The sequence below is a fragment of the Branchiostoma lanceolatum genome, chromosome 4 (assembly GCF_035083965.1).
Source record: "Branchiostoma lanceolatum isolate klBraLanc5 chromosome 4, klBraLanc5.hap2, whole genome shotgun sequence".
Classification (NCBI taxonomy): domain Eukaryota; kingdom Metazoa; phylum Chordata; class Leptocardii; order Amphioxiformes; family Branchiostomatidae; genus Branchiostoma; species Branchiostoma lanceolatum.
The window spans coordinates 26197907-26224915 of record NC_089725.1 but is presented as its reverse complement, the minus strand read 5'-3'; the positions used below and the strand labels follow the sequence as shown (position 1 = coordinate 26224915).

The window sequence follows — 27009 nt, the reverse complement described above, 5'->3', positions numbered from 1 at the left end:
TATGTGCCAGAAGGGGATGCAGGGCATTTGGTACTCACTTGACCTTGGCACCCATGCATAGCAGATAATGTTCAGTGGCACATCTGTGTGTGATGACATACCATATCGTGCACCATAGACTCATAGAGATAGTCCAAGGACGACAAAATGAAAATGTCATTCTGTACCAACATCAGAAACACTTACTGGTCAGTCAATATTCTTTCACCAGTGTGTATGTTGATCTGATCATCTTGTTCCTTCCACAGATAAGAGGAAGTACCGTGAGTCGTATATCTACAGCACAGAGCTGGAGTGGGAGAACGGCGTGACTGTGGAGCTGTCCAGCTTCGAGGCCTTCGCCAAGCAGTTTACGGGGAATTCCCTGGTCAGGAGAAAATGTGGGAACTCACAGTCCAGTAAGGGCAGCTCGAACACATCCGGCATCTGCAGCGACCTCAAGCCCAAGCTGTCAGATGGGGAAGGTTAGTGTTGTACATGTATGTCTTACTAGCTGATACATTGATTTAGGTTAGTGTTGTACATGTATGTCCTACCAGTTGATACATTGATATACATTGAGAATGCTAGTCATTCCAGAAAACTTGTTCAGTAAACCATAGTCCACAGTCAAAACCTCACATTCCTTTCATTTCCAGAGAGGTACTGATCTGATTAGAATAGACTCATGCATACCCTGTTGCTACAGGGTTCTCTTTGAGCAATGGGCGTAGATATCCTGACTTCCTAACTTCATGAAAAGCAAAAGATCAAAAATAGATCATCCTAAGGACCACTTCATAGCTGTATTAGAAAAGTGATAAAATTAATCTTTGGTTTTAAGGCTTTCATTTTTGATACAGTGGAAGACCAGAGTAAGTGAAAGCATTCACTGCTGGTAGTCTGTTATCAGCACTTGAAGGTCCCTGGAGTAATTTGTGGACGACTAGAATTTCTGCAGCTGCTGTGGTGGTGTTTGCTTCAAGTGTTTTGAGTTCTAAGGGTGGCCATTGGGAACTACGAGGCCCTCTAATACTGCATCCACTCTCAGTTGTGATGTAAACATGGGGTGCACGGTTTCACGCTGTTTTCCCTGTCACCTCCCAGCATCGGAGAAGTTAAGTGAGAAGCCAGACGAAGAGCAGAAGTCAGCCAACCACAAGGGCAGTGAACAGGACACACTTGACCACAAAACAGCAGAAGACCCTACCACAAAGCCTGAGGAGGGGGACAAGGCAGACCATGTAGTGGAGGTGTCAGCTGAGGTGCTGCAGTCTTTACCACGGACCATTCCTCCGGAGCATGAATCCAGGAAGAATGGTAAGACTTTCTGTGATGCGCCACACTTGTTTACTTGGCATAGTGTTATGTGATTCCTAATGTCAGAGTACTGCTCATTAAACCTGCAAGATAACACTGGAGCAGGTTGTAGTGTCACTTCTTTCATTCTTTACTGCTTCTTATATGCTGGATTAGTAAAGAGATAACAGAAGGGCAATAATGTGTAGTACAGTGAGTTTGGAAAGAAATATTTAACCCTATAGGAATATTTTGGTTGATTTTGTACATGCCATTGACTGGAAGGGTAATATTCCATGCTAGAATATGCAATGAACCTTTTTACTGTATGTCTTACTCTACAGCTTTCCTCAGAAATGAGACATGACAAAAATCATTCCAAATGCAAATCCTCTGCAACCATGCTAAACCTGCCGATGCAGGGGAAGTATTATGCTATAAAATCATACACTTGTTTTTCCACAAGTGACATTTGCTCTGTCTCTCCCCCCTCCCCACCTAGTTCTCCATGTGCGTGACATGGACCACATTCAGCACTACATGTTAACTCCTGTTGAGAGCTCTATCCTGCTGGAGGAGACAGCAGACAAGCCTGAAGAGCCCGTCACTAAGAGGGACCTGACACCTTACACCACTATCTTACTTCCTGAACTAGACTGCAGCAGTGAAGAGGTAGCTGGTACTTTGTATGATATATGCTTTATACTGAATACAGTCTTTTCTTACTGTAACAAGCTAGTAGACTATGTTTCTTCAGTTTTTCTGTAGTTCTATATTCAACTCAATGTACTGTAAAGATGACTTTTTTTTTCCTTTGTAGTACTTTCCTTATTCATCTCATTAACTCAATAAGGTATTATTATTCTGGCAACAAGTACACTGATGATATGATATGATACTCATATTGATGTGATAACGATAGATGTTTTCTTGGTTATTGTTTATACTTATAGAACAATACTTTGATGCTGAGCCCCAAACACTTATTGGCAGTGCCAGGCTTGTGCTTACAGCTTTACATGTCTGCACTTACCTACCACGGCACACTTCCTCCTCACCCTCCTCTTGCCTCTAGCTCACGCTCATGCCTGAGGAAATCTACCTACAGAATAGGAACACTTTTCAAACTAGTTACTGCGAGCATCTCAAATTTTGAACCTGTAATAAAGATTGGCATGTTCAATAGTTGGTATAACCTTTCCCAAGTAGGAATGCCAACATAATAACTGCACAGCTTTTAAAGTACATGTAAGCTTGTTGCCTACATTGTACATGTATGTTGGGCTGTGAAATGCTGCAGAACTAAAAAAAAGTGTATGTAGAGCCACACTTTTCACACTAAACTCTGAGGGAAAAATTGCATTCTTGACAAAAACAGCTTGTCATGGCCCTATACCTACATGTATGTTCCTTATTTTGAAGAAGCCTCTAACAAAGGACAATATAAAAGCTCTATGGCACATACATGGATGAAGACAAGCTGAGAAAATACAATATTTGTGAACACATATACACACCTTTTTGAGATAAAACAAGTGAAGAAATAAAAGCCAATTCGATGTGGGAATATCTAGATGTAGGTCAATATCAGGTTTTACTGTGTGAAGTGCATAGCGTTAGTGCACTGCATGGACGTAACTTGTGGGTAGCTTCCCTCACCAGCATTTATCCCTGTTTCCCACATGCTCCACTGCTAATGGTCATGACCTGTCTTCTCCCCTCCCCACTCTCTCCTGCTGCAGGACCCCAGTATGATAGATGATGGGTTTGAGGTGTTCATCTGATGATCTCAGTCTCAGGGTGGGCAGTGTTGACCATGTGTTGTGTTGTGTTTGTGCTGTGTTTGCAGTAATTCATTAGCCTGGAGTGCAGCCTTCTGCTTTCTTCTGCTTCCGCCAACAAGTAGTAGCGACTTCAATTCGGGAGCGGAACAAAGCTCACAAGGCTGGATTCTAGGCTAATAAATTATATCAGCTTTAAATTTGGTTGCTGCATGGCCTGTTCAGCAAAAGAAAGAAAAATGACTTTTACTTCTTTTCTTCTACTCTTGACATATAGCACAATATGCATGTCTTTGTTAGAGATTGGTAATTCCTGAGTACATATTGTTTTGATCACAACATTGTAAGCATGCCTGATTGCAAGTCGTCAAAGTTGTGATGTAGAGACATGTTCTGCATGCATGTTGTGCTTGTTTTCCTAGTTCTAGTTTGCTTTTCTTTCACGCTTGACCTTTAAGTTGCTTCTAGTTTTTTTTCTTTGCCTCTTGCCTTAGCCTCATATTTTTCAATTCAAAAGAACAGCAGTTTTCGGTTCTCAGTTGTTGTTTTTTCAAAGTTTCATGATTCAGAAATGTTTTGTTTTACTATTTCAAATTCTCTGTTGATATCTCTATTTTTTTTACCATTTTTTCTTTTGTTCTCCCTTTGATAGACCAACTCAGCACTCCAAGAAGATTCCAGCCCTACTTCACCCCAACACACAGCAGATAAGGATGACACAGCCAAACAGGACGTCCCTAGCCAGGCACAGCTGTCAGGCACAGAGGAAAGTCTTCAGCGTACTCCCCCACCCTTCATGGAATCACCCCCACCCAACCCTCTGGTCTCCACGCTGTCTTCCGACGACAGGGAACTCATCACCAACACGCCCCCCATCAGCGACATGCAGCCGGTGTTCTTCTCTCTAACTCACTCACCCTCGCCCGTCAACTCTGTCAGTCCAACCACACAACTGACATCGCCGGAGAAGAGGCACAGTTGTACCATGAACTCCTCCTTTCTTGTGGATATCAAGTCTTCTCCTGTAGACAATTCGGAGCTGTCGTATCAGACGGCCTTTACTGACCTTAGTGGGCTTGGTGCTGGTGACTCCAATGGGGGCAAGGAGACATGGACGTCCCCGTATTCCATAAGGGTGTAAAGTAGATAGGAACATCTTGCTAACAGTCAGAAATGCTATCTTGGCTGTGTACTTTCTGAAGCTGTTCCCATTTTAATACTATTCCTTTCACATTGATGAAGTGTAAAATGATTATAGCACTGGGATGCTGACTTTTAAGGACGTGCTATACATTGGTGAAGGCTTCATGTTGTTTTTGCCATTTCAGACAGTATTACATAGAAAAGTACACCATGACATCGAAAAGGATTATACAATAGTCTACTGAAACTTCATTGTACTTAAGAAATGTCTGAGGAGTATGCAGAGTATTTGTAACCATTTTTATCAGTCATTCCATGCTGCTTGTGGTAAATAGCCAAACTCATCCACATACTAGTATGTGTGTATGTGCCAAGTCATTGGAGTTGCCATTACATTTTACCAGTTTTCGTTGTCATAGCAGATAGTCTGACTGGTATGTACCTAGTGGTGCTGCAATTATGCATGTTGTTGAATGTTGTCATGCTCACCAAGCAATTCATCTATTGTCACACATTATACCTCACAGTATTACATGTACCTAGGATAAGTTTAACTTTTTCAGTGTCAATCCATTTAAACTGAATGAAGAAACCTTTTCTCATCCATATCCCAAGTTAGAAAGAGGAAAAGGTTTCTTGATTTAAGTTGACTCTTTTATGAGACAAAACCTTCATTATCTTGTAAGAGAATGGTATTTTGACTTTTTGTTTAACCAACATTTTTTTAAACTTAGATACCCTCTCCTTCATACAGTTTGTATTTGTTCCTTGTATTTTTGGTCATTGCAAATAGTCTGACTGATACATGTATGTATACCCAGAATGGTGCTGCAATGCCTGTTGTTGTCATATTACATGTTTGCCAAACAATTCATCTCATTTCACAACTTATACCTCATGGTGCTTTCATTGTAGAGTGATGTACCAAGCTTGAAGGTGTGATCAGAATAGATTGACCTGTCGATTTCTTTGGAAAGGAATTTGACTATGAAGTTAGCCATTGAGAATTCAGTTGTATTGTCCTGTAGGAGTATTCTCCCATGGGCACCAAATGTGTCCCATGTATTTACAAAGTGGCAATGTTTACGTAATTACACAGTATAAACTGACGAGTCGACAAGGGGTTTTCTCAGTATTACCAACAGTATATTGACTTTGCTGTTTCCAGTATTATAGACACTCACAAAGGAGTTTCGATTCACATATGGTCCTCACATGAACCGAAAAGCAGAATTGTTATCATGAATTTTTTAGGTTTCCCACCAAGTGATCTTCATCATGAAACCTTTTCAGTCCCATATCTTTTTACTTTGAAACACAGAAAAGGTTTCAGGATGTAGGAGACACGTCTTTCCTAGGTTTGTGACCAAGATTTGAAGAAGCCCTGTGAAAGACTAGATGGGTGATCCTAAATTTGCAGCATATTGTTATGTTTGCTGAGATTTGTCAGCAATTTTACCACCTGAGAAACATTAAATGTTCATTTGCCAAGCAAAAACAATGTAAATACAAAACAAGCTTTCAGTGGGAAGCTCAGGGTCTTAGTTCTTAAACATTGGGTGATCGGGCAAAGGATGTAACTATTACCAAGGTAGAAGGAAATAGCAATTGATCTCAATCATGTGTCTCAAAACTGAATTAAGAAACCCTTTCTCGTTCATATTCAAAGTTAACACTAAGAAAAGGTTGCTTAATTAAGTTTATTTAACATGGTGATTCTTATTTTGTAAGAGTTGTAGTCTTTGCTGTTTTGAACCAACCACGAAAATGTTTGTTTTGCACTAAGACACACCATTGCCATATTTCTTCCTTGCATTTCTTCTGTACAACGTAAGATTCATGTTGTGTTTACCCTCATAAGGATGTTACCTATCAATGAAGAGTTTTACATTTGTGTATATATTATATATATAGGGTGAGGTCACTTATGTTTCAAAACCAGTGGGAGGATCCATATCTTGCCTCATTACCTGTAAATTATGTACAGTTCGTGGTGCTATAGTATCATAGATCTAGCATGCAACCAAACATTATGTGCAATTTATTAAAGGTTGCTGTTTTTGTACTACATAGTGAGCACTGGTGTTAAGTTAAAGGTTTATCTTACTTCCATTCTTGTTTGTTATTATGCCGAGAAGACTATTTGAGTTACATTTTATCCACATATTTCTTTGTACTTTGTATACCTACAAATAAATATTTTCATATTATCCAGATATAAAGGTATTACAACAATGTGTTCTGGTGCTTTTTTCTGTATACTTTAACTTTTGAAATTCTCTCTGGTGTAAACCTTTTGTAGTGTTAATCCTTCAGTTCAAAAGGTAATAACATGTAATTATTAGTCTGTCTGTTGATCCTGGCCTAACTTCAAGACATCCAAAAGTTTTAGATATTTAGAAGATTTGCAAGCACATTAAACAAAATACTTACATTAAAATTCAAATTGTACCTTGTCATCTCTAAATATTGCATGAAGAAATATGTTGGGATCGTATAAAGATGTAGTAGTCTTCACTAAAAGAGTAACTTTTTAAATATCGATTATTTCCCTTTGTTTATCTTATCTTCCAGTACCATTAGCAGTCATCTTTCTTCACCCCTTAAAAATGACTAGACAGAATATACAACAAATGAGTGAAGCAGCACTGATTCAGTAAAAAAAACCTTTACTTGTCCTCAATCAGTCAATTGCTTTACCTTTGCACATAGTTCTTCAGTTAGACATGGTAGCTGCAAAGTCAAAGGATTTTTAAAAGCAGGTCGATTTTTTAAAATGTAAACACAACGGTGTACATAATATCCAGCACATAATTATAGAATAACAAAATAATAAAATAATAAATAATAAAACTGGGACCTGGGAAAAAGATGCAAAGGATCGACTACTGTGGCGACGCACAATCCGAGATGGCGCCATCACATGCGAGGAAGCTAGGAAAGCTGCCGCCCAACAGAAAAGAAGAGCCAGGAAGGAACGGGAAGCCAACCCCACACAGAACACAACACCGATCCAATGCGAACATTGTGGACGGAGGTTCAAGGCCAAAATTGGACTCTATAGCCACATGAGGACACATGCGACCCAACCCAATGATGGATGACTAAAGCGGTCCTCGTCAGACTGACGGACGAACCAACAACATAGAATAACAATTGATATGGCATAAAAGGGCAAAGCATATTCTTTTACACATAAACAAATTAAAATTCATTGTTAAATACATGGTACAATTTGATAAAAAAATTGCTTACTTGGGGTCAACATTTGAAGCTTGGGAGCCATCCTAGTTAAGTTTAGGAGCCCCAATAGATTGACACCCAGGTCCCAGGCTACTACTCTCCAAGCAGAGGAGTGGGTCCGGCAGGTTTTTGGCGTGTTTTTAGGCGTTTTTGTCGGGCTATCTACTTTGTCATGGTTTCTTTAAAATGTCTCTACAACCTGGGTTGTAGAGACAAAGAAACCATGACAAAGTAGATAGCCCGACAAAAACGCCTAAAAACACGCCAAAAACCTGCCAGACCCACTCCTCTGCTTGGAGAGTACCAGGCTACGACATTTCGCAAATCAAAATGAATGTTTTCCAATAACAACATAATACCCTAGACGAGAAGTGTCGCAACTTGCAGTCACCATACATACATTAACATGAAAGGCTAACAAATAGATATCTGGCGCCAAACACAGTCTCAGAAGGAAGAGACATGAATTTTGTGCTGAGCCAAACTCTTTAGCTACAGTTTGAGAGGAAGGGGTGACTGAGAGCTGCGTCTGCAGTGATGCGTGTATCAGGGTTCAGGTCCAACAGCTTCTCCAGCAAATCAAACGCAGAGTCGGGCACATTGTCCCAGCCCTTGTTCTTCTCCCCCTTTATCAGCACCACTGCCTGTTTAGGAGGAGCAGGGCTTGCCTTGTGTCTGTTGTTGCTTGGAGAGCTTCTGCGACCACCGGTGAGAGCTTGGCTCAGAAAATCTTTGTAGTCTTTGTACATGCTACTGCCAAGACGAAGTCTCAAGCACGTGTCCTTCAAGTCCATGGGTGGGATGGTTGGAGTGACGTACAAGTCTTTATGATAGCCTTTGGCAGCGTTGGCTACCTCCCGGCTTCCCATGAGGGCTATGATCTGTGCAAGGGCCTGCATGTCGTCTTTGGCCCGGAAAAAGGGGTAGCGCCCACTGAGAAGGGACAAGAAGATCACTCCAGCTGACCATATGTCCACTGCGGTCGTCTGTTTCGGACACTTCAGGAGCACTTCTGGGGCTCTGAAACCTGGGGTGCCGGCACGTGGAGCCACCTGATGGTGTCTGGAGGTGCAGAGTCGACAGACATTGGGTGTGTCTGAGCAGGAACAAGCAGGCTGAGACACTTTCTGTCGTGCCCTGTCCTTCACCGTGATTCTGATCTTCTGCTGCTGACCCACTGTTTTTGTCAGGGCCATCAAGGAAGAGTTTTGGCATTGTTTGAGAGCTGCCTTCTTGAGCAAAGCACTTGCTTTTAGCTTTCCACTTGGGAGGTTCGCCTTAGCTGTCTGCCTTTCATGCAGGACATTCTTGATATCCCTTTGCTTTGGTGCAAGAACAGCTTTAGGATGTAGGGCTGGTTGTGCAGCATTTTCCCTCTTACTGCCACTTGTGCGAGGCCTCTTCTTGGCTGGTGAAGATGAGACTGCTGACTCTGGGCGACTTCTTTTCACTTGTGCAGGATGCTTACTTGATGTCTTCTGTTCTGGTTGGGCCAGGCCAAAATCGACCAGGCTGTATTTCTTCTCTGTGCGGCTGTACAAGAAGTTACTGGGCTTGATGTCGCGATGGATGATCCCAAACTGATGAACCCTCCGAAGTGAAATCAGCAGGTTCTCCATGTAAAGTCTTACCTCTTTCAAACTCATCTTCGGCAGGTACTCGTGGAAGCTCTCGTGTGGGAAGTACGGCATGCCCACCACGAAGCTGTCTTCTCCCCTCACGGCGAACAGCATCCCCATGACGTTGTCCTTCCCCCCTATCTCCTGCAGACAGCGCAGCTCCGTCTCCATCCTGTCGGGGTGGCTGGTGGGGATGATGTGCTTCAGGGCAAAGTGCTCTCTCAGCCGCGGCATCTGCCTGAGCGTGGCCAAGTACACGCTGCTGAAAGTGCCCTCTCCAATCTTTCTCACAATGGAGAAGGAGTCATTGATCTGTGGAATCTGTTCCAGTAACCGAGACACCTCCTGGTTCAGGGCCCAGCCAAATGTCTCCTCAGCAAGGGACAGCTTTATCTGCTTCTTCATTTTCTTTCTTTCCTCTGTTTCCTCATCTTTGATTTTTACAATGGGCAGCTTCACTTCTCGAGTGGTACTCATCTGCTGGGTACAATTATAATGTAGGAGTCAGAGACAAATTGAAATATGAAAATTGACAAACAGTGTGTATTCTTTAGTTTGAAAGTACATTGAGACCATCACAATTAGACATATTTAATTATTATTCATCATCAACTGCACTGCAGGCCAGTGTTTCTAGTGACTGAAAACAGCCTCACTTTTTAACATATTCCGATATCCCCAAAGCAGTGACAGACTTATACCGACATACACGTCATCAATATAGTCGACAAAGTTAGCTGTAAAATTATAACAACAACATAAATATGCATATGTTGTCTGCTACTAGTACTAGTCCAGATAAATTTATCCTTCGTAACACAATGTAATCACCTGTGCAACAGTCAGATATACGCTGCTAGATATACACTCTCTTTCGTGTAATGACAAAAAAGACTAGTGTCTAGAAAAAAAAAATTTTTTTTTTTTTATTTGGGCGCGAGTTTGGGCTAACCGCCCCCCTCCCTCTGAGCCGAAAATATTCTTAAACGTTGTCAAAAGATATATTCGGTACAACGGTTGAGATAAATATTGTACTACAATAACCACTTGTCAAGGCTAAATCATCATATATCCGAAAAATTGATGTTTCGAGGAAATGTGACCTTCGAAATACTCACAGTCTCTCTGACCCGAGCAGAACAAGACAATCTCCTTGGCGGCAAACACAACAGAATTTCCCGCTAGATTTGTAAAGCATGATGGGAGGTTGACTTGATAATTTCTAGACATTATTCTCTAGAGTTTAAAAACATTTATTGTGGTATCTGAAAACGTAAATTTTTTGACGATCTGTACAAAAGTATTGACAAATTTTGAAAGCACTAGATTTAAATGGGTAAATGAAATATAATCTATGGGTCAAGGGTCATAAGTCACAACATGGCGGATGTTTTGAAAATGTGAAAAACGTGTGGTGACCTTATTACTTTTAAACAGCAAAAAGGTCATCAGAAGGCAATTTTACAATGAAATCCATACGATCTTTACGGGTTTTACACAATGGAGCTACGATAGGTCGACTTGTAGATTACTCCAGCTGGTTTGGAAGGCAGGGAAGCAGATATCATCAGGCGCACGTGAGATCGAGTTTACTCTCTTCTCCACGGAGATGTCAAAAAATGATTCGTGGTAGATGGGAGCGTTACTGTAGCTCGACGTCTGTTACCGTGCATCCACCGACTGCCAAAAGGAAAGAGGAGTACATATGTGCACATGGACATCGCATGGAGGACCCGTACAGGTGGATGCAGCAGGCCGAGGACAAGGTGATTTCAAGTTCAAAATTTACGTTAGCCTTTTTCATTATGATCATCGTCATAAATGTCCAGCAGATTTGCTAGTTTGAAAATCATGTGGTGAAATGCAGACACATTCAACATGTTGTGCATTTTGTGTGTTTTAGAAAAGTTGCTAACATTGTAAATTCCTTTCTCCCATCGTTACAGGACGTCTGGAAGTACATTGAAGAGGAAAGCATGTGAGTATCAAAGATGATGATTTTCAAAATCTTGCACAGTAGTTTGGGTAGGCAGGAACTTTGCACATTTTTAGAGACCCTTTGGGATGGGGCAAGTCCTTGCACTTCTGTATTCTACACGTTGTCTATGACAACTTGATATGATCAAGTTAACTCTTATATGTATAATCTCTGGACATATTACCCGTAGTTATACATCTGCTGTGATGAAAGAAACATCTGAACTGCAACAGCAACTTCTGGATGAAATGGAGGACTGGTCAAATCTGGATGCCATGAGTGGTGATGATTTTGAGGTATGTGCATTACAAAAACTAAAATGCAACTGTTGATATAGGATACGATCACCTGTTTTGCTTCTGTTGATTGAAGTTGATTTTTAAAGCAAGGCCAACATTTCATGTGGCAAGACATATATATATCAATACTTTTACTCAATACTTATCAATAATTGTATCTGTTCTTATCACAGGTGGTAGGCAACTATGTGTACTACACAAAGTCAGGAAATGACTACCCAGTCTACTGCAGAAGCCCACTGGATTCAGGTATGTGTACATTTTAAGCCAATCAGATGCATTCCCTCCTGCTGCTGGAGGTTAAGTTACCAACCAATCATGTCACCACCTTCATTCAAGAGGCAATGTGATTGGCTGAGAGCTTTCCATCCAGCAACAGGAGGGGTACTCTCCAAGCAGAGGCAAGATCCGGGGTATTTTCGATGTATTTTCGACATATTTTATACATCTTTTTACTTTTCCGTATTTTGTTGAGTCTTCCTCCTCTTACCCAACAAAAAGCGGAAAAATAGAAAGACATATAAAATACTGCGAAAATATGTTGAAAATACCCCAGATCTTACCTCTGCTTGGAGAGTACAGGAGGAGGAGCATCTAACCGGCTGATGGTTGTCTGATGCTAAAGAAAGGAGAAGCATGGATAACCAGCCAGTACGCCATGTACAACCAGTAGGCCTGGTTGTCTCAGGATGGTCTCAGCATTGAATCTTTATACTAGTAAGTCGATGAAATAAAACTTGATTAATGTCCATCTAGAGAGTACAAATTCAGTTGCATTCTTTTGTCATAGATGAAGAGATTCCTCCCGAAGAAATTGTGCTGAACATCAACCACTTAGCTGACACCTTTGGTTACCAGCAGGCCAGAATGAGTGTGCTGAAGTTGTCACCAGGAGCTACACACCTGGCCATCACTGTGGAGACTGACACTGCAGACAGCTATGTTGGACATATTGTGAAAGTTGGAGTTCAAGATGAGCCTATGTATCTGGACACCATTCCTGACATATTCAATATTGGTGAGTATGCTTGACAACAACTATATATACAGTGCCAGTAGTTGGTGCTTTTATATAGGTTGTTTTTTCCATAGTTGATATGTTACACATGTTTGTGAATTGTTTATATGATTCAGCCATAACAATCTGCTTTAATTACAGATATGACAAGCCGATGTGCTTTGTATGTAACTTTCAGCTGTCCTATTTTTCAGAATGGGTAACCGATGATGTCATCCTGTACACCAAAGCACACAACCTGCGTGCCTGTCAGGTGTGGAGGTGTGTTATTGGCAGCACTGACAAGACCGATGAGCTACTGTATCAGGAGAATGATGACAGGTACAAACAGTTATAAGATATCTCTAGGCTCTACCACACTAATTATGCTGTATGCTATAGGGAGAATGATTTGCCAGGGTAGTTTGGCCACCATGGGGTAAAATTTGCCAGGCTTCCTGCGGGCTGACTCTCCTGGCCAATTATTATTCACCCTGTTTTTACTCTCCATAACCCGGTAGGAAGGCCTGGTGGAGGCTAAGACATGACTGTGATATCAAGATTGTCTTTCATCATTGTCAAAAGTACTTACATGTACATTGTAATGAGAGATGTCTGCATACCATTCTGTCCTTCAGGTTCTTTGTGGATGTGAGCCACACAAAAGACATGAAGTTTGTGACCATCAATAGTAACTCCAAGACGACGTCTGAGGTTAGGGTGCTGAGTTCCTCCTCACCAATGGGAGAGCCCCAACTGGTGCAGGCTAGGATGGAGGGGATGGAGTATTATGTGGAACATCATGGTGGCAAATTTTACTTCCTCACCAACCATGGAGGTGCAGCTGATTACAAGGTGCTGATTTTTAAGGATTGTTAAAGATTTGTATGCTTTTAACTTTGCATATTCAGTAGTATTGAGCTGCCAAAAAGTCCCATCTTGTAGTAACAGATAAGGCTATGCCGCTATGGTCATATAGGATGAACAGATATCTAAACTCAAGGAGGTTCTATTCAACCTCTCTGTTAAATTTCACCCATCATTGTTGTCAATGCTCAGGCAATGGATTTGTGGTACTATTGATAGTATTATTTTCATTGTCAGTAGGTTTTGTATGCACAATGGTTAAAGGCAGGGTGGAAAAAACTCCTTTTACCCAAAAAGCTACTGATATGTAGATGATACTGATCACAGTATTTCCTTATTCTAGCTGATGTGTACTCCAACCGACACCACATTGTTATCAGACTGGAGAGAAGTCGTCCCTGCCAGACCAGGTGGGAAGGTGGTTGACATGGACATGTTCCACCAGGGATGTGTGCTGGCTGAGAAGAGGGGAGGGGTGCCTGCCATCACTGTTGTACCAACTGACAGGGCTCAAGACACTTACTCCTTTAAGGTGATGATGCTGACAGATAAGACCCTTGTTTGCCACCACCGCTAATCTCAGAACAACATTTTTAATGCTTGGAGAAAGTCATAAGGTTCATGGTGACAAATAATCGTATATCATGATCATACATGGGTTGCAATGTTTAGATACAATTTCTGAATACGAGAAAGATTGACATACAAGAAGTTTTTATGTATGAAGTAAGTCTGTTTTTTACCGCACATTTTTTGGGGGAAATATGACTGTCATCAGATGGACATGTAGGTTACACTCTTTTCTAAGTTTTGCATGTTTTTTACCCGCTACAGTTGCCGACATGGGCCTGTGTGATCAAGCCTGGCGCCAACACCACAGCTGACACCTCCGGCTACAGGTTCTCTCTGTCCTCCCCCATCCACCCTGAGGTGGAGTTTGAGTTCCACCTGCCAACCAAACAACTCTGGAAGCAAACAACAGAGGACTCCCCTGCAGTACCGGATCATTACATCATGCACAGGCTCATGGCAACACGTCAGGTACAGTTACAAGTAGTTTCTTTGTAATCTCCAAGCAGATCTACACGGGGCGCGAAAATCGTAAATGCTAGCCAGAGAAGCTCCAGTCAGCCAGAGAAGCTCCAGCCGGCCCCGTAGGATCTGCCCGAAGACGGGCCTGAACAAGGTTATTAACCGGCACGAGGAGGGGCAACCTATTGAGAAAGGTGCCTCTACTCCTCCTCGTGCCTGCTTAACTCTCATGTGAAAATTGGCAGGGATTATCGTTTACAACCTGATTCTGGGACGAACGTAGCCGGCCGCGCCATTTCACAGCGGGAGTGTTTCCCCTCAGATACAATAGTGCGGGAACACACCGCATCACAACGCATCAAAGCAAACGTATCGACATAAAGACTTTTCCGTTAGACAAATTTGAACCATTAGTATTTAGTTTAATGTTATACAGTAATTGATTAAAATGTCGTTTTATTTATGTGAATGCTTGGCGTGTCATTTTTCAACCACAACTTGGTATTTGTTTTTGGCCATTATTTCACGCTTCGATGCGGTGTAAAACTCACGCCGAAAACACCGCCATCTTTGTATCTTTTTGAGAGTCAGATTCTCGCGTCTATATTCATTTCAGTAAAACCCGAGTCTTGTCGTTTGTCATGTCTTGAGTTATGCCATGGCGTCGTCCGGTGGATCGAGAAGTCTCTACATAACGTCCTTACTTTGTCGCTGATTAGCGCTCGTAACGGTGAGACGACCGAAACAAGTTTTGTTTCAAGCCACAGCGGAATGCAATTTGGTAGCACAGGGATTTCCCCTTGGCCGTCGCAATCCCAATCTTTACTTTCCAGACATGCTAGAATGACATCTAGTTGAGTATCCCTAATTTCAAACTCCCAGATAGCATGGAAATTACGGCGGACTCTTTCCGTCCACCAGCGCTTGCTTGCAAGTTCCATTGTTATCTGGAATTCAAACCTGCAGCCGGGTAACTGTGAGACGGCGCGCAGCTGACCCATGACGGGGGCTTCGCACGCCGGCACAATTCGCACCTTCTTTCTAAGCGCAGTTTGACTGCGGGGAGATTAGGTAACAATTGGGTGTTAATAACCTTGTTCAGGCCCGTCTTCGGGCAGATCCTACGGGGCCGGCTGGAGCTTCTCTGGCTGACTGGAGCTTCTCTGGCTAGCATTTATGATTTTCGCGCCCCGTGTAGATCTGCTTGGAGATTAGTTTCTTTGGTAAAGAATGCCATTTCCCCCCCTTTTTTTAGTTGTGATTTACAGGATTGAACAACCAAAAAATCAGGACTTAAAAGTTTAAGGTGAATAAAGATGGACATTAGTTACAATTTTCACTTAGACAAAAGTTACTAGATGTTATCTCTCTTGGAATCCTTTTCTGGGTTTTAAGCTATCAAAGATATGATAACGTAACTACTAACAGAAGTGTAATTTTGGATTTTATTTAAAAAACTCCCTGTTGAAAATTTGCACATACATATTACAAAGTTGGTATGATAAGTAAACCAAGTTTAGAGTGTACTGGAGAAGTATTCCTTTTATCAATTTGGATACATTGTTATCATAAGAGTTACCCAATAACTTCTCACATGCGACCTTCCTAGGATGGGACAAGTGTTCCCCTAACTGTGTTCCACAAGAAGGATGTGGTCCTGGCAGGGAAGAACCCACTACTGGTTTATGCTTATGGTGCCTATGGTGAAGATGTCAACATGAACTTCAAGCCTGAGAGACTGGTACTGTTGGAGAGGGGATGGGTGCTTGCCTTCTGCCATGTCAGGTGAGAGGTTATTATGTTTAGCCATAAGTATGGCTCAACATATTGTTTTCTCTCATGTTTCTTCTCCTGTCAAATCTTCAAATCGATTCATCTCTGTCATTTTTTGACCAAATGACCTGAAATTTGGTACAGAGGTAATGTAGGCAAAAACCAATGTACGTTCTTTTCCTTTTTTTGATATTGACCTTGAAAGTGATTTTATTGAGGTTTTTAGGCTATTTTTAGCATATCTTGGCCTCCTGCGCCCTTGTATTTCAACCGAATGACCTGAAATTTGCTGTATATGTGGCTTGAACAAATATTTAAAGGACTACATTCCCATTTTTGGCATACATATATTCAAAACGATTTATTTTGGGCTTTCTTGACAATATTTGCCACTTCTGTCACTTTCAATACTACATATGACCTACAGGTCATTGACCCCGAGTGCCTTGCACCTGGCCAAGCTTGAAGTTTGCTTACGAGGAGGAAAGACCGGACATAAACATTTAACGTGATTATCGGGAAAACACCATGTTCCCTTAAACTCAGTGGTTAAATTGCAGTTTAGGAAATTTTATAACAGAAAACAAGTTAAATCAATGATTTTGTGAATGTTTATTCTAGCATTAGTTATTCCAGATATTTTCAAACTCCAAATTCTTCAACACAACACGGGAGATCGTTTCTCCTCAGACTGGCGCGACACTCCTGTCAAAATTGATTGATGATCTCTCTCTGCCGCCGACTTCATACATGATCAAAGGCGGGTGGTAGGCGGTGCCTTCCTACATGTCCTACGTACGGGCGTATGGATCGTAGAATTCGGCAAAAAAGGAATGATTAGGCCAGTAGAGTCAGTCCCCGGTAAGGTCAATGATTCGCCCCTTTGCGCTAGCTTGTAACGTTAAATGAATGTACCCTCTGGTGGCCAAACTTCACTGAAAAACTTTCTCCCTATTATCATCATGAGCTTGCGTTAGTCTGGTACTAGTGACTATTATGTGCCGGGAATGTTTATCTATCGCACGCCTTGGAAGGAAGTTCAACCATGATAAATGGTCGGCCGTTGCGAAAATTTGGAATCCCATGCTGTTGATTTTTGTGATTGAATCTGTAAGAAAATATATTTTCATGTCGTTCATGTTTTTGGGACGGACGCCGGGACGGGGTGAATTTTTTCTATCATTTTCGTCCCGTTAGTAATGCAAATCGAATCGTGTTGCACAAGAGGCAAAACACTAAAAACTTGGGTCTTGTGGAGTGTTTTGGAGCGGGAAAATGCCGGATATTAGCGGTGCCGAACAGTGTACATCGTCGCGCGCGGGTGACGCTCCGTCAAAACAAATCCGCTGGTGGTCTAGCGCGGCCACCGAAAATAGGCAGAAACACACAGGAGGACTTAGCACCTTCGTTTATGGGGGCAATTGTGAAAATCTTTTGTTACAAATTGTTCGAACATTGAAACATTTGGATAGATGGTTTGAAACTGTTCTAAATAAAGAGATTTTTGTGTAGTTACGTTCGAAATGTTTCCAACGTATGTGAAATGAGTTCAAACATGTTATAAGTTTCAATTCTAATTGTTTGAACACTTTAGAACTGTTGTGACTTAGACATTCTTTTAATCAAAATAGTTCAAACATATTACAAATATTATATTAAAACCCTCTCGGTGACTTTGAATTGACCCAAATATGTTGTTTTTGGTCATTTCCTTCGTCTCCTGTCAAATCTTCATATGTATACTATGGAAAACTTCATTCTTCCCTGGGGCTGATCTTTTTTAATTCAATTTTGAACTGGGTTGATTATGCGCAAGAGTGTAATTTTCAGCGGATATTTTTCGACTGGTTTACATGGAAATGGCACGGAATATCCCATTCTTGCAAGGGGAGGATTCTTTAATTATTTCTTTCAATTTTGAGCTGGAATGATTATGAAAAAGTCCATTCTTTAGCAGAAGTGTTAATCAATTAGTGGATTTGGTTGTGGACTGGTCCATATTGTGTTGAGGTGCTACTGGAAGACTCAGTTTTGGACTGGGGTGATTCATTTTTTTAGTGCAAGTATTTTAGAATGGTCCATTGTTATTTGGGGAGAGTCCATTTTTTGCATGGCGAGGAGTATGGCTAAACATGCTGTATTTGCTCGCAAATGTTGCCTTTCTAGTATGCTCCTACATGTTTAAACTAAAGCTGTAAAAAGCTAATTTCTATTAGTATCGTGTCAGAACCTTTGGTGGTATTGATAAGGAAATATGCAGTTAACAGTTGCAGATGTGGAGACAAGTGAATGGCTTATTGTGTGGTGAAAATGGAAAGAAAGAACAGGTACATGTATAACTGCATTGTAACTTTATCATTGTTGTCTTGTGTTTTACACCAGAGGTGGTGGTGAACTTGGGAGGCAATGGTACCACAATGGCAGACTGCTAAATAAAGAACAAAGCTTCCAGGTAATGTGCTTCTCAACTTGCTTTCTCTTACTTGGTTTATTCATGGTTTGTTTCAAGCATATGTGCCAAAATGACACTTCCGTTTTGAGTAATCATGTACAACTTTCCCTCAACAAGTGGAATCATGCATGTGTATAGAAAAAGAAGACAAGTACAATACCAGTGTGTATATATATCACATCTTTTTGTATAATATAGAAGAAGATCTTTATTGTCACAACAAAAGCACAGCGACTTTCGTAAGGTCTACTACATACATACATACATACAAACGAATAAGTGCATACAAATGAGTTTGATTACACACAATCATATGGGATAGAGCAACATATCGAAATATCACATGTCATATACTTATACATTGCTTGTTCTAATGTCCAAACATTCTTTGATGTATATACCTATCTGTACACAGTAGGGATTATCACCTCCTAGTATGTAATTGAATCTATCGACAGAACGGAGCGCATTGAATTCATTTGAACAAGCGGAGATAAAGGTGAATAGCTTTGAGCGTTTATCCTCATATCTTGAACAATTCATGATAAAGTGACTTTCATCTTCAATCTCATTTGGGCAGAATGGACAAAACCTCTGATCACGGGGAATTTTACGATACCTTCCAGCCTCAATAAGATACTTAGTTTACTGATTTGATATGAATCTTTGGATGACTGATATGCCTAGGCTCATCTTAACAATCTATCCCCTATTATTTCTCCAGGATTTGGAAAGCTGCATTGCCCACCTGCATGGAGCAGGCTACTCCTCCCCTGGTCTGACGGCAGCCTGTGGCACCAGTGCAGGGGGCATGGCGGTGGCTGCCCTGTGTAACAGGAGTCCTGCCCTGTTGGCTGCTGCAGTCATGAAGGTACGGTGTTCCCCTGAGATCAGCAGCAATTTCATAATTATTGAAATTTCTATGGGGCAGTAGCCCTGTTAACATGTTCAAAGAGCACACATTATGATACAGATTTGCCATGGTATGGGTGAATTCTTCCCTTGGAATCAGTACACCGGTTATTCATCCCATGAAATTTTAGTGTTGGTGTATAAGATTGCAAGCTGACCAATGTAACTCTTAAAAGTATTTGCTGCTATTTAATGCTTCTGCTTTTCTCACATATGCATATGATTATTACAATTATTACAATATCCTATCTCCACCAAAAGCATTTTCATACTTACTACACATGTACCTACTGGAACTGTTTTGCTACTCAGGTGCCGTTTGTGGACGTGCTGAGTGTGATGATGGACAGGTCCCTCCCTCTGACTGCACAGGAGTTCCAGGAGTGGGGGGACCCTGCTGCACACCCTGATGTCTTCAACTACATAAAGTCCTACTGTCCTTACCACAATATAAAACCACAGGTAGCTTACACACAATCACACTCACTCACTATCTGGTTTATTTGTCTTTTGTTCCCTGTCATGTGAGGGTTAGATGTGCTTACACATAGATGCTGTGACTCGATGGTAGACCACCAGGTGCATCTGTCCCGGATCTTAACACTGTATACATTGAGGAGGTCAAAGTCTTTTTGTACATTTTGAAGTAATTTATGTTACAAGGAAGTTAAATGCTTAGGACGCCACCATAATATAAGACTAATTCTATCAGGTTCCACAATGGATAAACTAAATAATTTACTTCTTGTGACATCAGTTCATTAATTACTTTTTCATTTCAAATTGAAATACTTGACTGTATGAGTTGCATATTGAAAGATTCGATTGATAAAATCTTTTCTGACATTACAGGCATTTCTGACATGTAAATGATAACACAACATACCAGCTTTGAAGAGAACCATTAGAGCCTGAAGACTAAGGATTGAATTTCAGTTGTCACATTCCCATAACTCTTTAGCATCACACAACAGCAGCAATTAATTTTCAGTTGTTAAATCTCCAGAGCTATCCTGCTATGCTGGTGACGGCTGCCCTAGATGATACAAGGGTACCATATTGGAGCCCACTTAAATATGTTGCAAAACTTCGGGGCCTTCAACAACTAACTTCTCCAGAGTCAGGCAACAACAAGGAGAGAATGACAACTACTGACCAGACTGAACATAGCAATGATTTGAACATTCGTAAAAATTCCCTTATCCTACAAGTACATGAAAAGGGTGGTCACTTTGGCCATGACAGCCATGCAGTTGATTCTGAACAGGTTAGTACATATATACAAGTAATAGACATTTATGCAGTTGTTTATGAACTTAGCGTCATGAGATTTTGTATAATGCTTCTTATACAACTGTATTGCATCCTTGATACAGACTTCATACATTTGATCTTCTCTTTGCTTCCAGGCTGCATTTGAGTATGCATTCTTGTACAAGGCACTTGGAATTTCCATGCCATGATGGAAGATATGCCGCTCTTCATTCAAGTTGAAAGCATTGAAGAAAGCTTCATCATCCAGCAAGTTGCCTAAATGCCAGCCATACTGTCCTCCTCTCATGTACAAATGTATAAGTTGTTCAAGTGCTATGCTGAAGGTGAAAAGCATGTGACTGCTCAAGTCAATTTCACAATGATACATAGCTGTGTATAAAATATCCACATATATCTGTATGCCCTCAATTGATTTAGCAGCTAGTATCAGCTGTATTTAAGAGGGTTTTTAATGTTAAATTTTAATGCTCTACATTATCCTATGTCGTAATGATTACCAAGAAAGTGAATTGTACACTACACAATATTTACGGTGTCATCTGTCTGCAAGATAAACTAAATGATATTTTGGTAGAGGAAGACTTACTAGATGGATTTGATAGTCTTTCAGTGGAAGAAAGGCAAAGCTGGATAACAGACTGAGATTTATTGAAGAAGAAGTTTGTACCAGCAATGATTACATTGAGTCCAGAATTGAAGTTTTTGAGTATGAGTATATGAGTATGTGAAAAAACTTTGTGTCTGACCATGAAATTGTGGGTGAGGCCAGATGGAGTAGAACATGAATGACTCAATCATCACTGTGAGAAATTAATTTTTAGAAAAGATCTATATATCTGTTTTACCTCAGACACATGGTTTTATTTGCTGGATACTTTGTAAGTTGATCATGTATTTGTACCCATTCTCTTTGATGGTTGCATCATTTCATAGCATAAGTGTTCAAATGAGTCCATTACATAGGAGTTTAGGTACTGGCAATGCCCACATTTGTCATACTTCTTGAGGGGGGAAATGGGTGCTGAGTCCATGTCCCACAGACTGTATAAAAGAACATGGTTTCTAATTTTTGTACCAGAAAAGGTGAATATACCACATGTTTTGTCATGAGATTACAATTAAGTTCTCAGCAAATCAGGAAACAGTGTGATGTGAAATGGTGAGTAAAGAAACACAGAGTAGATTTTTTTTCTTCTTTTCTTTACTCAATGGTCACCACTTAACAAGGTATGGTGAATAGAGAATAAAGAAAGAAAACGTACCTCGAACATGTTCTCTGACTCATGAAGTTTGTTATCGTTGATCCCAGAGAGTGTGGAACTCCACTGATGTGAGTAGGACATGTCTTGGCCCAAGCTTTTCTGGTACTTATCATTTTGGTAAATGCTGATGACCAGTGCATGCTGATACAGACCATTTCAGTATCTGAAAAACAATTTTGTGCCCCATTGAATCTATACAGGGTATCGTATTTTCCGCGCTTCGCAAATAGGCTATGTAAACAGACGTGCAACGTCCGCCTAATATAAAACGCAACAGGTGTTTCCAACTTTCCAACTCTCGAAACTTTTCAAGTCCCGTGAAATCTCGCGAGACTAATTAGCCTCTATTAGTTTTAGAAAGCATGCAAACGAGAAGCACCGCCCACATGCAGAATTAATAACAAGCATTGGAATAGAGCGAAATATGCAACAATATGGCGTCAATTAAATCTATTCTTTGATTTTATGGGCAAACAATACTTCAAATCTATGTTAATCTGTGATATTAGAATTACAGATGATCTGGATCTATTTCATCGCGTTTTGCTGCAATCGCGATTGGCTAGCAACAGCACAACAACATGGCGGCCAAAGAACAAGTTTTCTCCAGGGAGAAGAATCACCTGTAACACAGGTATGGAGACTCAAAACAACCTGTAACACACGTATATATAAAGGTTTGATTGTGTAGTAGGATTATCCTGCCTTACTACGTTTACGTTTGTCCCACCGACCAACATCTACAGGTGGTCTACTTTCCACTATTATTGTCAAGATTCTCATTGGCGGCAAAGTTTGTTTTGTAAATTCGATTATCATTTGCAACTGTTAAATTTTCCCATTTGGACGAAGTTTGTGTTTAGTGCTAGAAAGGCATTCTAGCTTCTTTGCCTTCATCTTTACTTTCCAAATTATGCATCATAGCAACATTGCAAGGCTATGTGATAAAAGGTGGTCCGCCCTATTCTTAAAATTCTACCGGTTAATCGCGGTTTTACATCTTAAATTTGAAGCCAACGAAGTCATTCGACTGTTACAGGTATCATTGAAACTTTCTAAGCAGCGGAAACGTTGGCTAGATCCAACTATATCAGTTTTCCACCTAAGCATTTGCTGTCTAATGAGGGCGAGGTGTAGTTAGTTGTGACAGTAATTTGATTAGAGGACCATAATCGTGTAAGTAATGTTTGCACTGTCGTAAATGGCACACCTCAATTGCACTCAAAGGTGAGTCTCAAGGGTTATCATCCGTCTAACATGGCGCTCTGCCACCTGTAACTTCCCTGTAGTATTTCTAACCTGTAATTTTCTGCTTTATTAGTGAATTATTCATCTGCAAATTATAATCTGTACTTTTCTTTCATCCATAACTCCATATGAAGCAGGTGCAGGTGTCTAAAGTCATAGATTCTGAAACTAGTAAGACAGAGAGGTTTGCATTGCTTATTTTCATCATTACAGTGCTGTATCTCTGCTGCAGTGTCCATTCCTGTGCTTTTGAATATCACCTACAATGTACATTGTATGAAACATGTCAAAAACATTTTCTTCTACAGAAAAGAAGTGAAGACGAATGTAAACATGGCCACACAGGAAATGGACGAACGCCTGCGGTGGCTGGAAACACGCATCACATCCTCGTTAAGACCAAGGAATGAGGATCTTAAAAATCTCTTTACAAATGATGAAACAAGGTAGGAATCAATCACAATCACTACTTTGATAACATACGACAGAAAATGAAGTAACATAAGATGTAAGAAATTGATCTTGTGGAGCAATGTTTGATGCAATTGCCATACATCATCTTTATTTGATTTACAAAATGTATTATGGAAAATATAAAACATGCTTTGTAAATTATAAATTCTGTCCTGAGCACCCAAGTATATAGCTGCCAGATGAGTTTGCATCATACTTGTGTAATATTTTGTATCACTGAAGAGCGAAGCTGTGTTGCCCAAAAGCCTTTGTTAAAAACACTTGCTGAGAGGTTTGTAATTCAAGTTGACAACCTGCAATAGGTAGATAAGAGCTCTAGGAAAACAACAATTATTGTATATCGACGAGATTGTGTCTTTATATTTTCCTGTTTTGTTTTCAGGTCTGTCCTTGTTGAATATATCACCAATGAAGACTTGAGATGTCTGTATATCTATGCAAAGTCTCCAAAGAACGGGCTGCAGGCTTCCCTCAGCCCTCCAGCTCAACTGCCTGCGAAAGCTGTCTTCTTCCTGAAGACAGGCACCTCTGTCAAGCTAACAAAGGATAACATGGGTTAGTTTCCGTTTTACCTTAATCTTCAGATGTTAGTAATTCCTTTTTGAGACAGTGACCCAGTGAATAGGGGGCTTGAGGCATAAACTTTGTGTCAAATCTCTGGACATAAAAGAATTCAACACTTATCTAGAAGAGGTAGTGGTGACTCGGTGTGCTTGGCTACAAACGCAAGGTATAGCAAAGCTGCATTGCGCTACTAGATACTTGAGAAGGCATCATGATTCATTTCAATTTAAGAGAACTTAAGAAGAAGAAAAACTTTTAAAACATTATTTTACTGTTAGTGTTACCCAGGTGTAGATTATTGATGCCTTACATCAGCTTTATGTAGTTCTACATCCATGACATTGACATCATTTATTTACCATTTTTCAAAGTTTGTGTGTTAATCCTTTTCAATCACATGTCAATTACAGATGACAGTGTTATATACATTGATGGAGCAAACATGCCCCTGGAGCACATGGACATGCTGGCCAGGGATGTGTTCCTGCCGCTGCTGTGTACAGAAACAGAGCATGCTGAGACAGTCGCTGGGCCGGACAAACTCATGGATGTTCTACACAGACTCATGAGCAATGTGGAGGTGACACACGGCCACCAACAGGTCTGTATTAGGCATGGCACATACAATCAATACATAATCAAAGAAAGGCAATTTGTGAATATGCTCTGGAAGTTCATGTAATAAGAGGCTTGATCCAAGTGCCTTAAGTTTGCTTACCAAACATTGTGTTAAGGTTACAGTTGGGAGTGTGTGCCACTCCATTTCCCCAATAGATTTTTGCTACTAGCAACTCCATGCCACCACATACTGTTTTACGGATGGTCAAGTACAAAAATATACATGCTACAAACAAACTGCATTCTATCCTGTATAAACTATATATTGTTACTGTATAATAAAATCCTTGTGGGCGGAAGACTTTAAGATATGAAGAATGCAGTTTTCAGGTTTGTTGTTTTGTTACTGCAGGGTTCTATTGTGCTTCCCCTGCCGTCCATCGAGGTCCTGGCTGAGGCTGCTGCAGCCACCAATCGGAGAGCAGCTGTCATCCACGTGCTGGAGTCCACTGTCATTGGCTGGATCAAGCAAATACGAGTAGGTGTTTCTGTGATGTTGCAAATACCAGTTGTCACATATGTCAGATAAAATGTTGTTCCAAGTCTTAGATATTAGTCCATGGTTTAAAAGGTTACTGTCTTGAAGCCATTATAGTACTGCCATTGCAATGTAGTCTAATTTACACATATAGAAGTATAGCATGTACCTTAGCCATGCCCTGTCAATGAATTAGATTTCATTGGTGATTTCACTTGATGGCAATACTACAAAAACTCAAAGATCTTTTTCTATTTTATAACAAAGGAATTATGAATCAAAGGCCTACCATGAGTCCAATATTTTGTGTCTTTTTACTTAAGCTAGCTCGTGTCAAATCTATTGATGAAATTTTTATTTACTAAACAGGAGTTACAACCCTTTCCTTGTCTCTCCCCAGGGTGTGCTGAAGCATGACCCTGTTGCAGAGCTGAGTCGCCTCAGCTCCAAGCCCCGCCCGCAGGATGAGGTCCAGGTGTGGTCCAACCACCTGTCCCGGCTGCACTCCATCAACTCCCAGCTGGATGCGCCCATCGCCTGCGACATCCTCCTCAACCTGGAGGAGGCGGACAGCTCCTACTCACACAGCTTCCAGAATGTACGCAAGGAAATTGGAAAGGTAATTCAATTATAAAAATTTTCAACTGTTACAAATACATTGAATGTCACAGAAGACAAGTGGTCGTCCTGGACATATTGCTTAATGCTTGTGTCTATGGGGGAAAAAATCGGGACCGACCGAAATCGGTCGTCTTGAGCCGACGGTCGTCTTTTGGACGTGGTCGTTAGACCAGGTTTGACTGTATATCTAGAGATATGTACATTGAATTACAGTTTCTTCTACTTTCCCTTTTACTTTCTCTAGGTGCAATGCCCCACACAGGGTAAATAGATATAGATGCAGATGTCAAAGTCTTGCAGTAACCACTCAAGTGAATTGAAGAAAATGGTCACAATAGACATGTGGATCCTGTAGATACTCTTCTTAATGCTTAGGTAAATGGGAAAATAATGTAAGGGACCCTCCAAAAGTGGCAAAAATTGGTCAGATGGCCTTTTCCCATTGAATTTTTATTTTTAGATGGATGCAGATATTGTCAGGTTATGCAAGCGAAGGTATTTCATATCAACAGCCAGATAAAGTAAAAGTTGGATGTCTATCAGACACCTTCTTCAGAGCTTCTGCCTGGAGTACTGCTTCTCACCGCTATAAGTAGCCAATGTAGGTGGCGCTTTTGCGGTGAGAACACTGTCCCAAACGTGGAGTAAAAGTTGTTGACATGATTCTGCCCCAGGCTGTCCACGACACCAATGAGCACCTGCTGTACCTGAACACCATGAGGTCCTGGCTGGACCGGCTCCAGTTGGGGCGCTCGCCCAAGGAGATCCAGCAGATCTTCGCCCCCCTGGTGCACACCACCTACCTGGTCTGGATGCACTCCAAGTATTACCATGAGAAGAGACAGTTCCAGACACTGCTCAGAGTCGTTTCTAATGAGATTGTTGCCAAGTAAGTTGACTGTTAACTCCCTTAATGTTCTCTGTGTTCAGTAAACATGCCCCCCTCAGTCACAGAGGCCCTGCTATTGCCTTGATACTTTTGTATCCAAATATTCTGATTTGTAAACTTTATGCACCCACTTCTGTTGTTATAACATTGAAATATCTGCATGGCTGAATTTCTGTGCAAGAAATCAAGTTCAAGTTTTGATAATG

General features: G+C 40.9%; 4 protein-coding genes across 9 annotated transcripts in view; 3 read left to right on the top strand and 1 right to left on the bottom strand.

Moving 5' to 3' along the window:
* Nucleotides 1-6428, top strand: part of LOC136433711 (FERM domain-containing protein 6-like) — a 32734-nt gene extending 26306 nt beyond the window's left edge. For 5 of the 6 annotated variants that reach the window (XM_066426159.1, XM_066426156.1, XM_066426155.1 and 2 more), the window contains 4 exons: nt 249-464; nt 1087-1299; nt 1781-1950; nt 3712-6428. In XM_066426159.1, the coding sequence (XP_066282256.1) occupies nt 249-464; nt 1087-1299; nt 1781-1950; nt 3712-4200 (1088 nt within the window). In that variant the 3' untranslated portion in view covers nt 4201-6428. Of the gene's footprint in view, nt 1-248; nt 465-1086; nt 1300-1780; nt 1951-3020; nt 3079-3711 lie in introns of all 6 variants that reach the window. The other variant, XM_066426160.1, reaches the window with a different exon arrangement.
* Nucleotides 6429-7925: 1497 nt separating this feature from the next.
* LOC136433710 (cell division cycle 7-related protein kinase-like) lies at nt 7926-10257 on the bottom strand. The gene is made up of 2 exons (XM_066426154.1): nt 10183-10257; nt 7926-9541 (listed from the first exon to the last, which is right to left on the bottom strand). Exon 2 carries the CDS (start codon nt 9539-9541, stop codon nt 7934-7936), a length of 1608 nt encoding a protein of 535 aa, XP_066282251.1. The 5' UTR covers nt 10183-10257; the 3' UTR covers nt 7926-7933.
* Nucleotides 10258-11238: 981 nt separating this feature from the next.
* Nucleotides 11239-21917, top strand: LOC136433709 (prolyl endopeptidase-like). The gene is made up of 13 exons (XM_066426152.1): nt 11239-11338; nt 11515-11590; nt 12132-12359; nt 12554-12680; nt 12977-13193; nt 13549-13737; nt 14040-14246; nt 15847-16022; nt 18393-18462; nt 19187-19333; nt 19687-19836; nt 20381-20641; nt 20784-21917. The coding sequence occupies exons 1-13, from the start codon at nt 11249-11251 to the stop codon at nt 20835-20837; spliced, it is 1992 nt and encodes a 663-aa protein (XP_066282249.1). The 5' UTR covers nt 11239-11248; the 3' UTR covers nt 20838-21917.
* A 509-nt stretch (nt 21918-22426) lies between these two features.
* The window catches only part of LOC136433707 (uncharacterized), a 76086-nt gene continuing 71503 nt past the window's right edge, over nt 22427-27009 (top strand). Inside the window, exons 1-7 of the mRNA XM_066426151.1 lie at nt 22427-22545; nt 23468-23605; nt 24016-24188; nt 24608-24798; nt 25168-25293; nt 25694-25912; nt 26589-26803. Of these exons, the coding sequence (XP_066282248.1) occupies nt 23493-23605; nt 24016-24188; nt 24608-24798; nt 25168-25293; nt 25694-25912; nt 26589-26803 (1037 nt within the window). The 5' untranslated portion in view covers nt 22427-22545; nt 23468-23492. The remainder of the gene's footprint in view (nt 22546-23467; nt 23606-24015; nt 24189-24607; nt 24799-25167; nt 25294-25693; nt 25913-26588; nt 26804-27009) is intronic.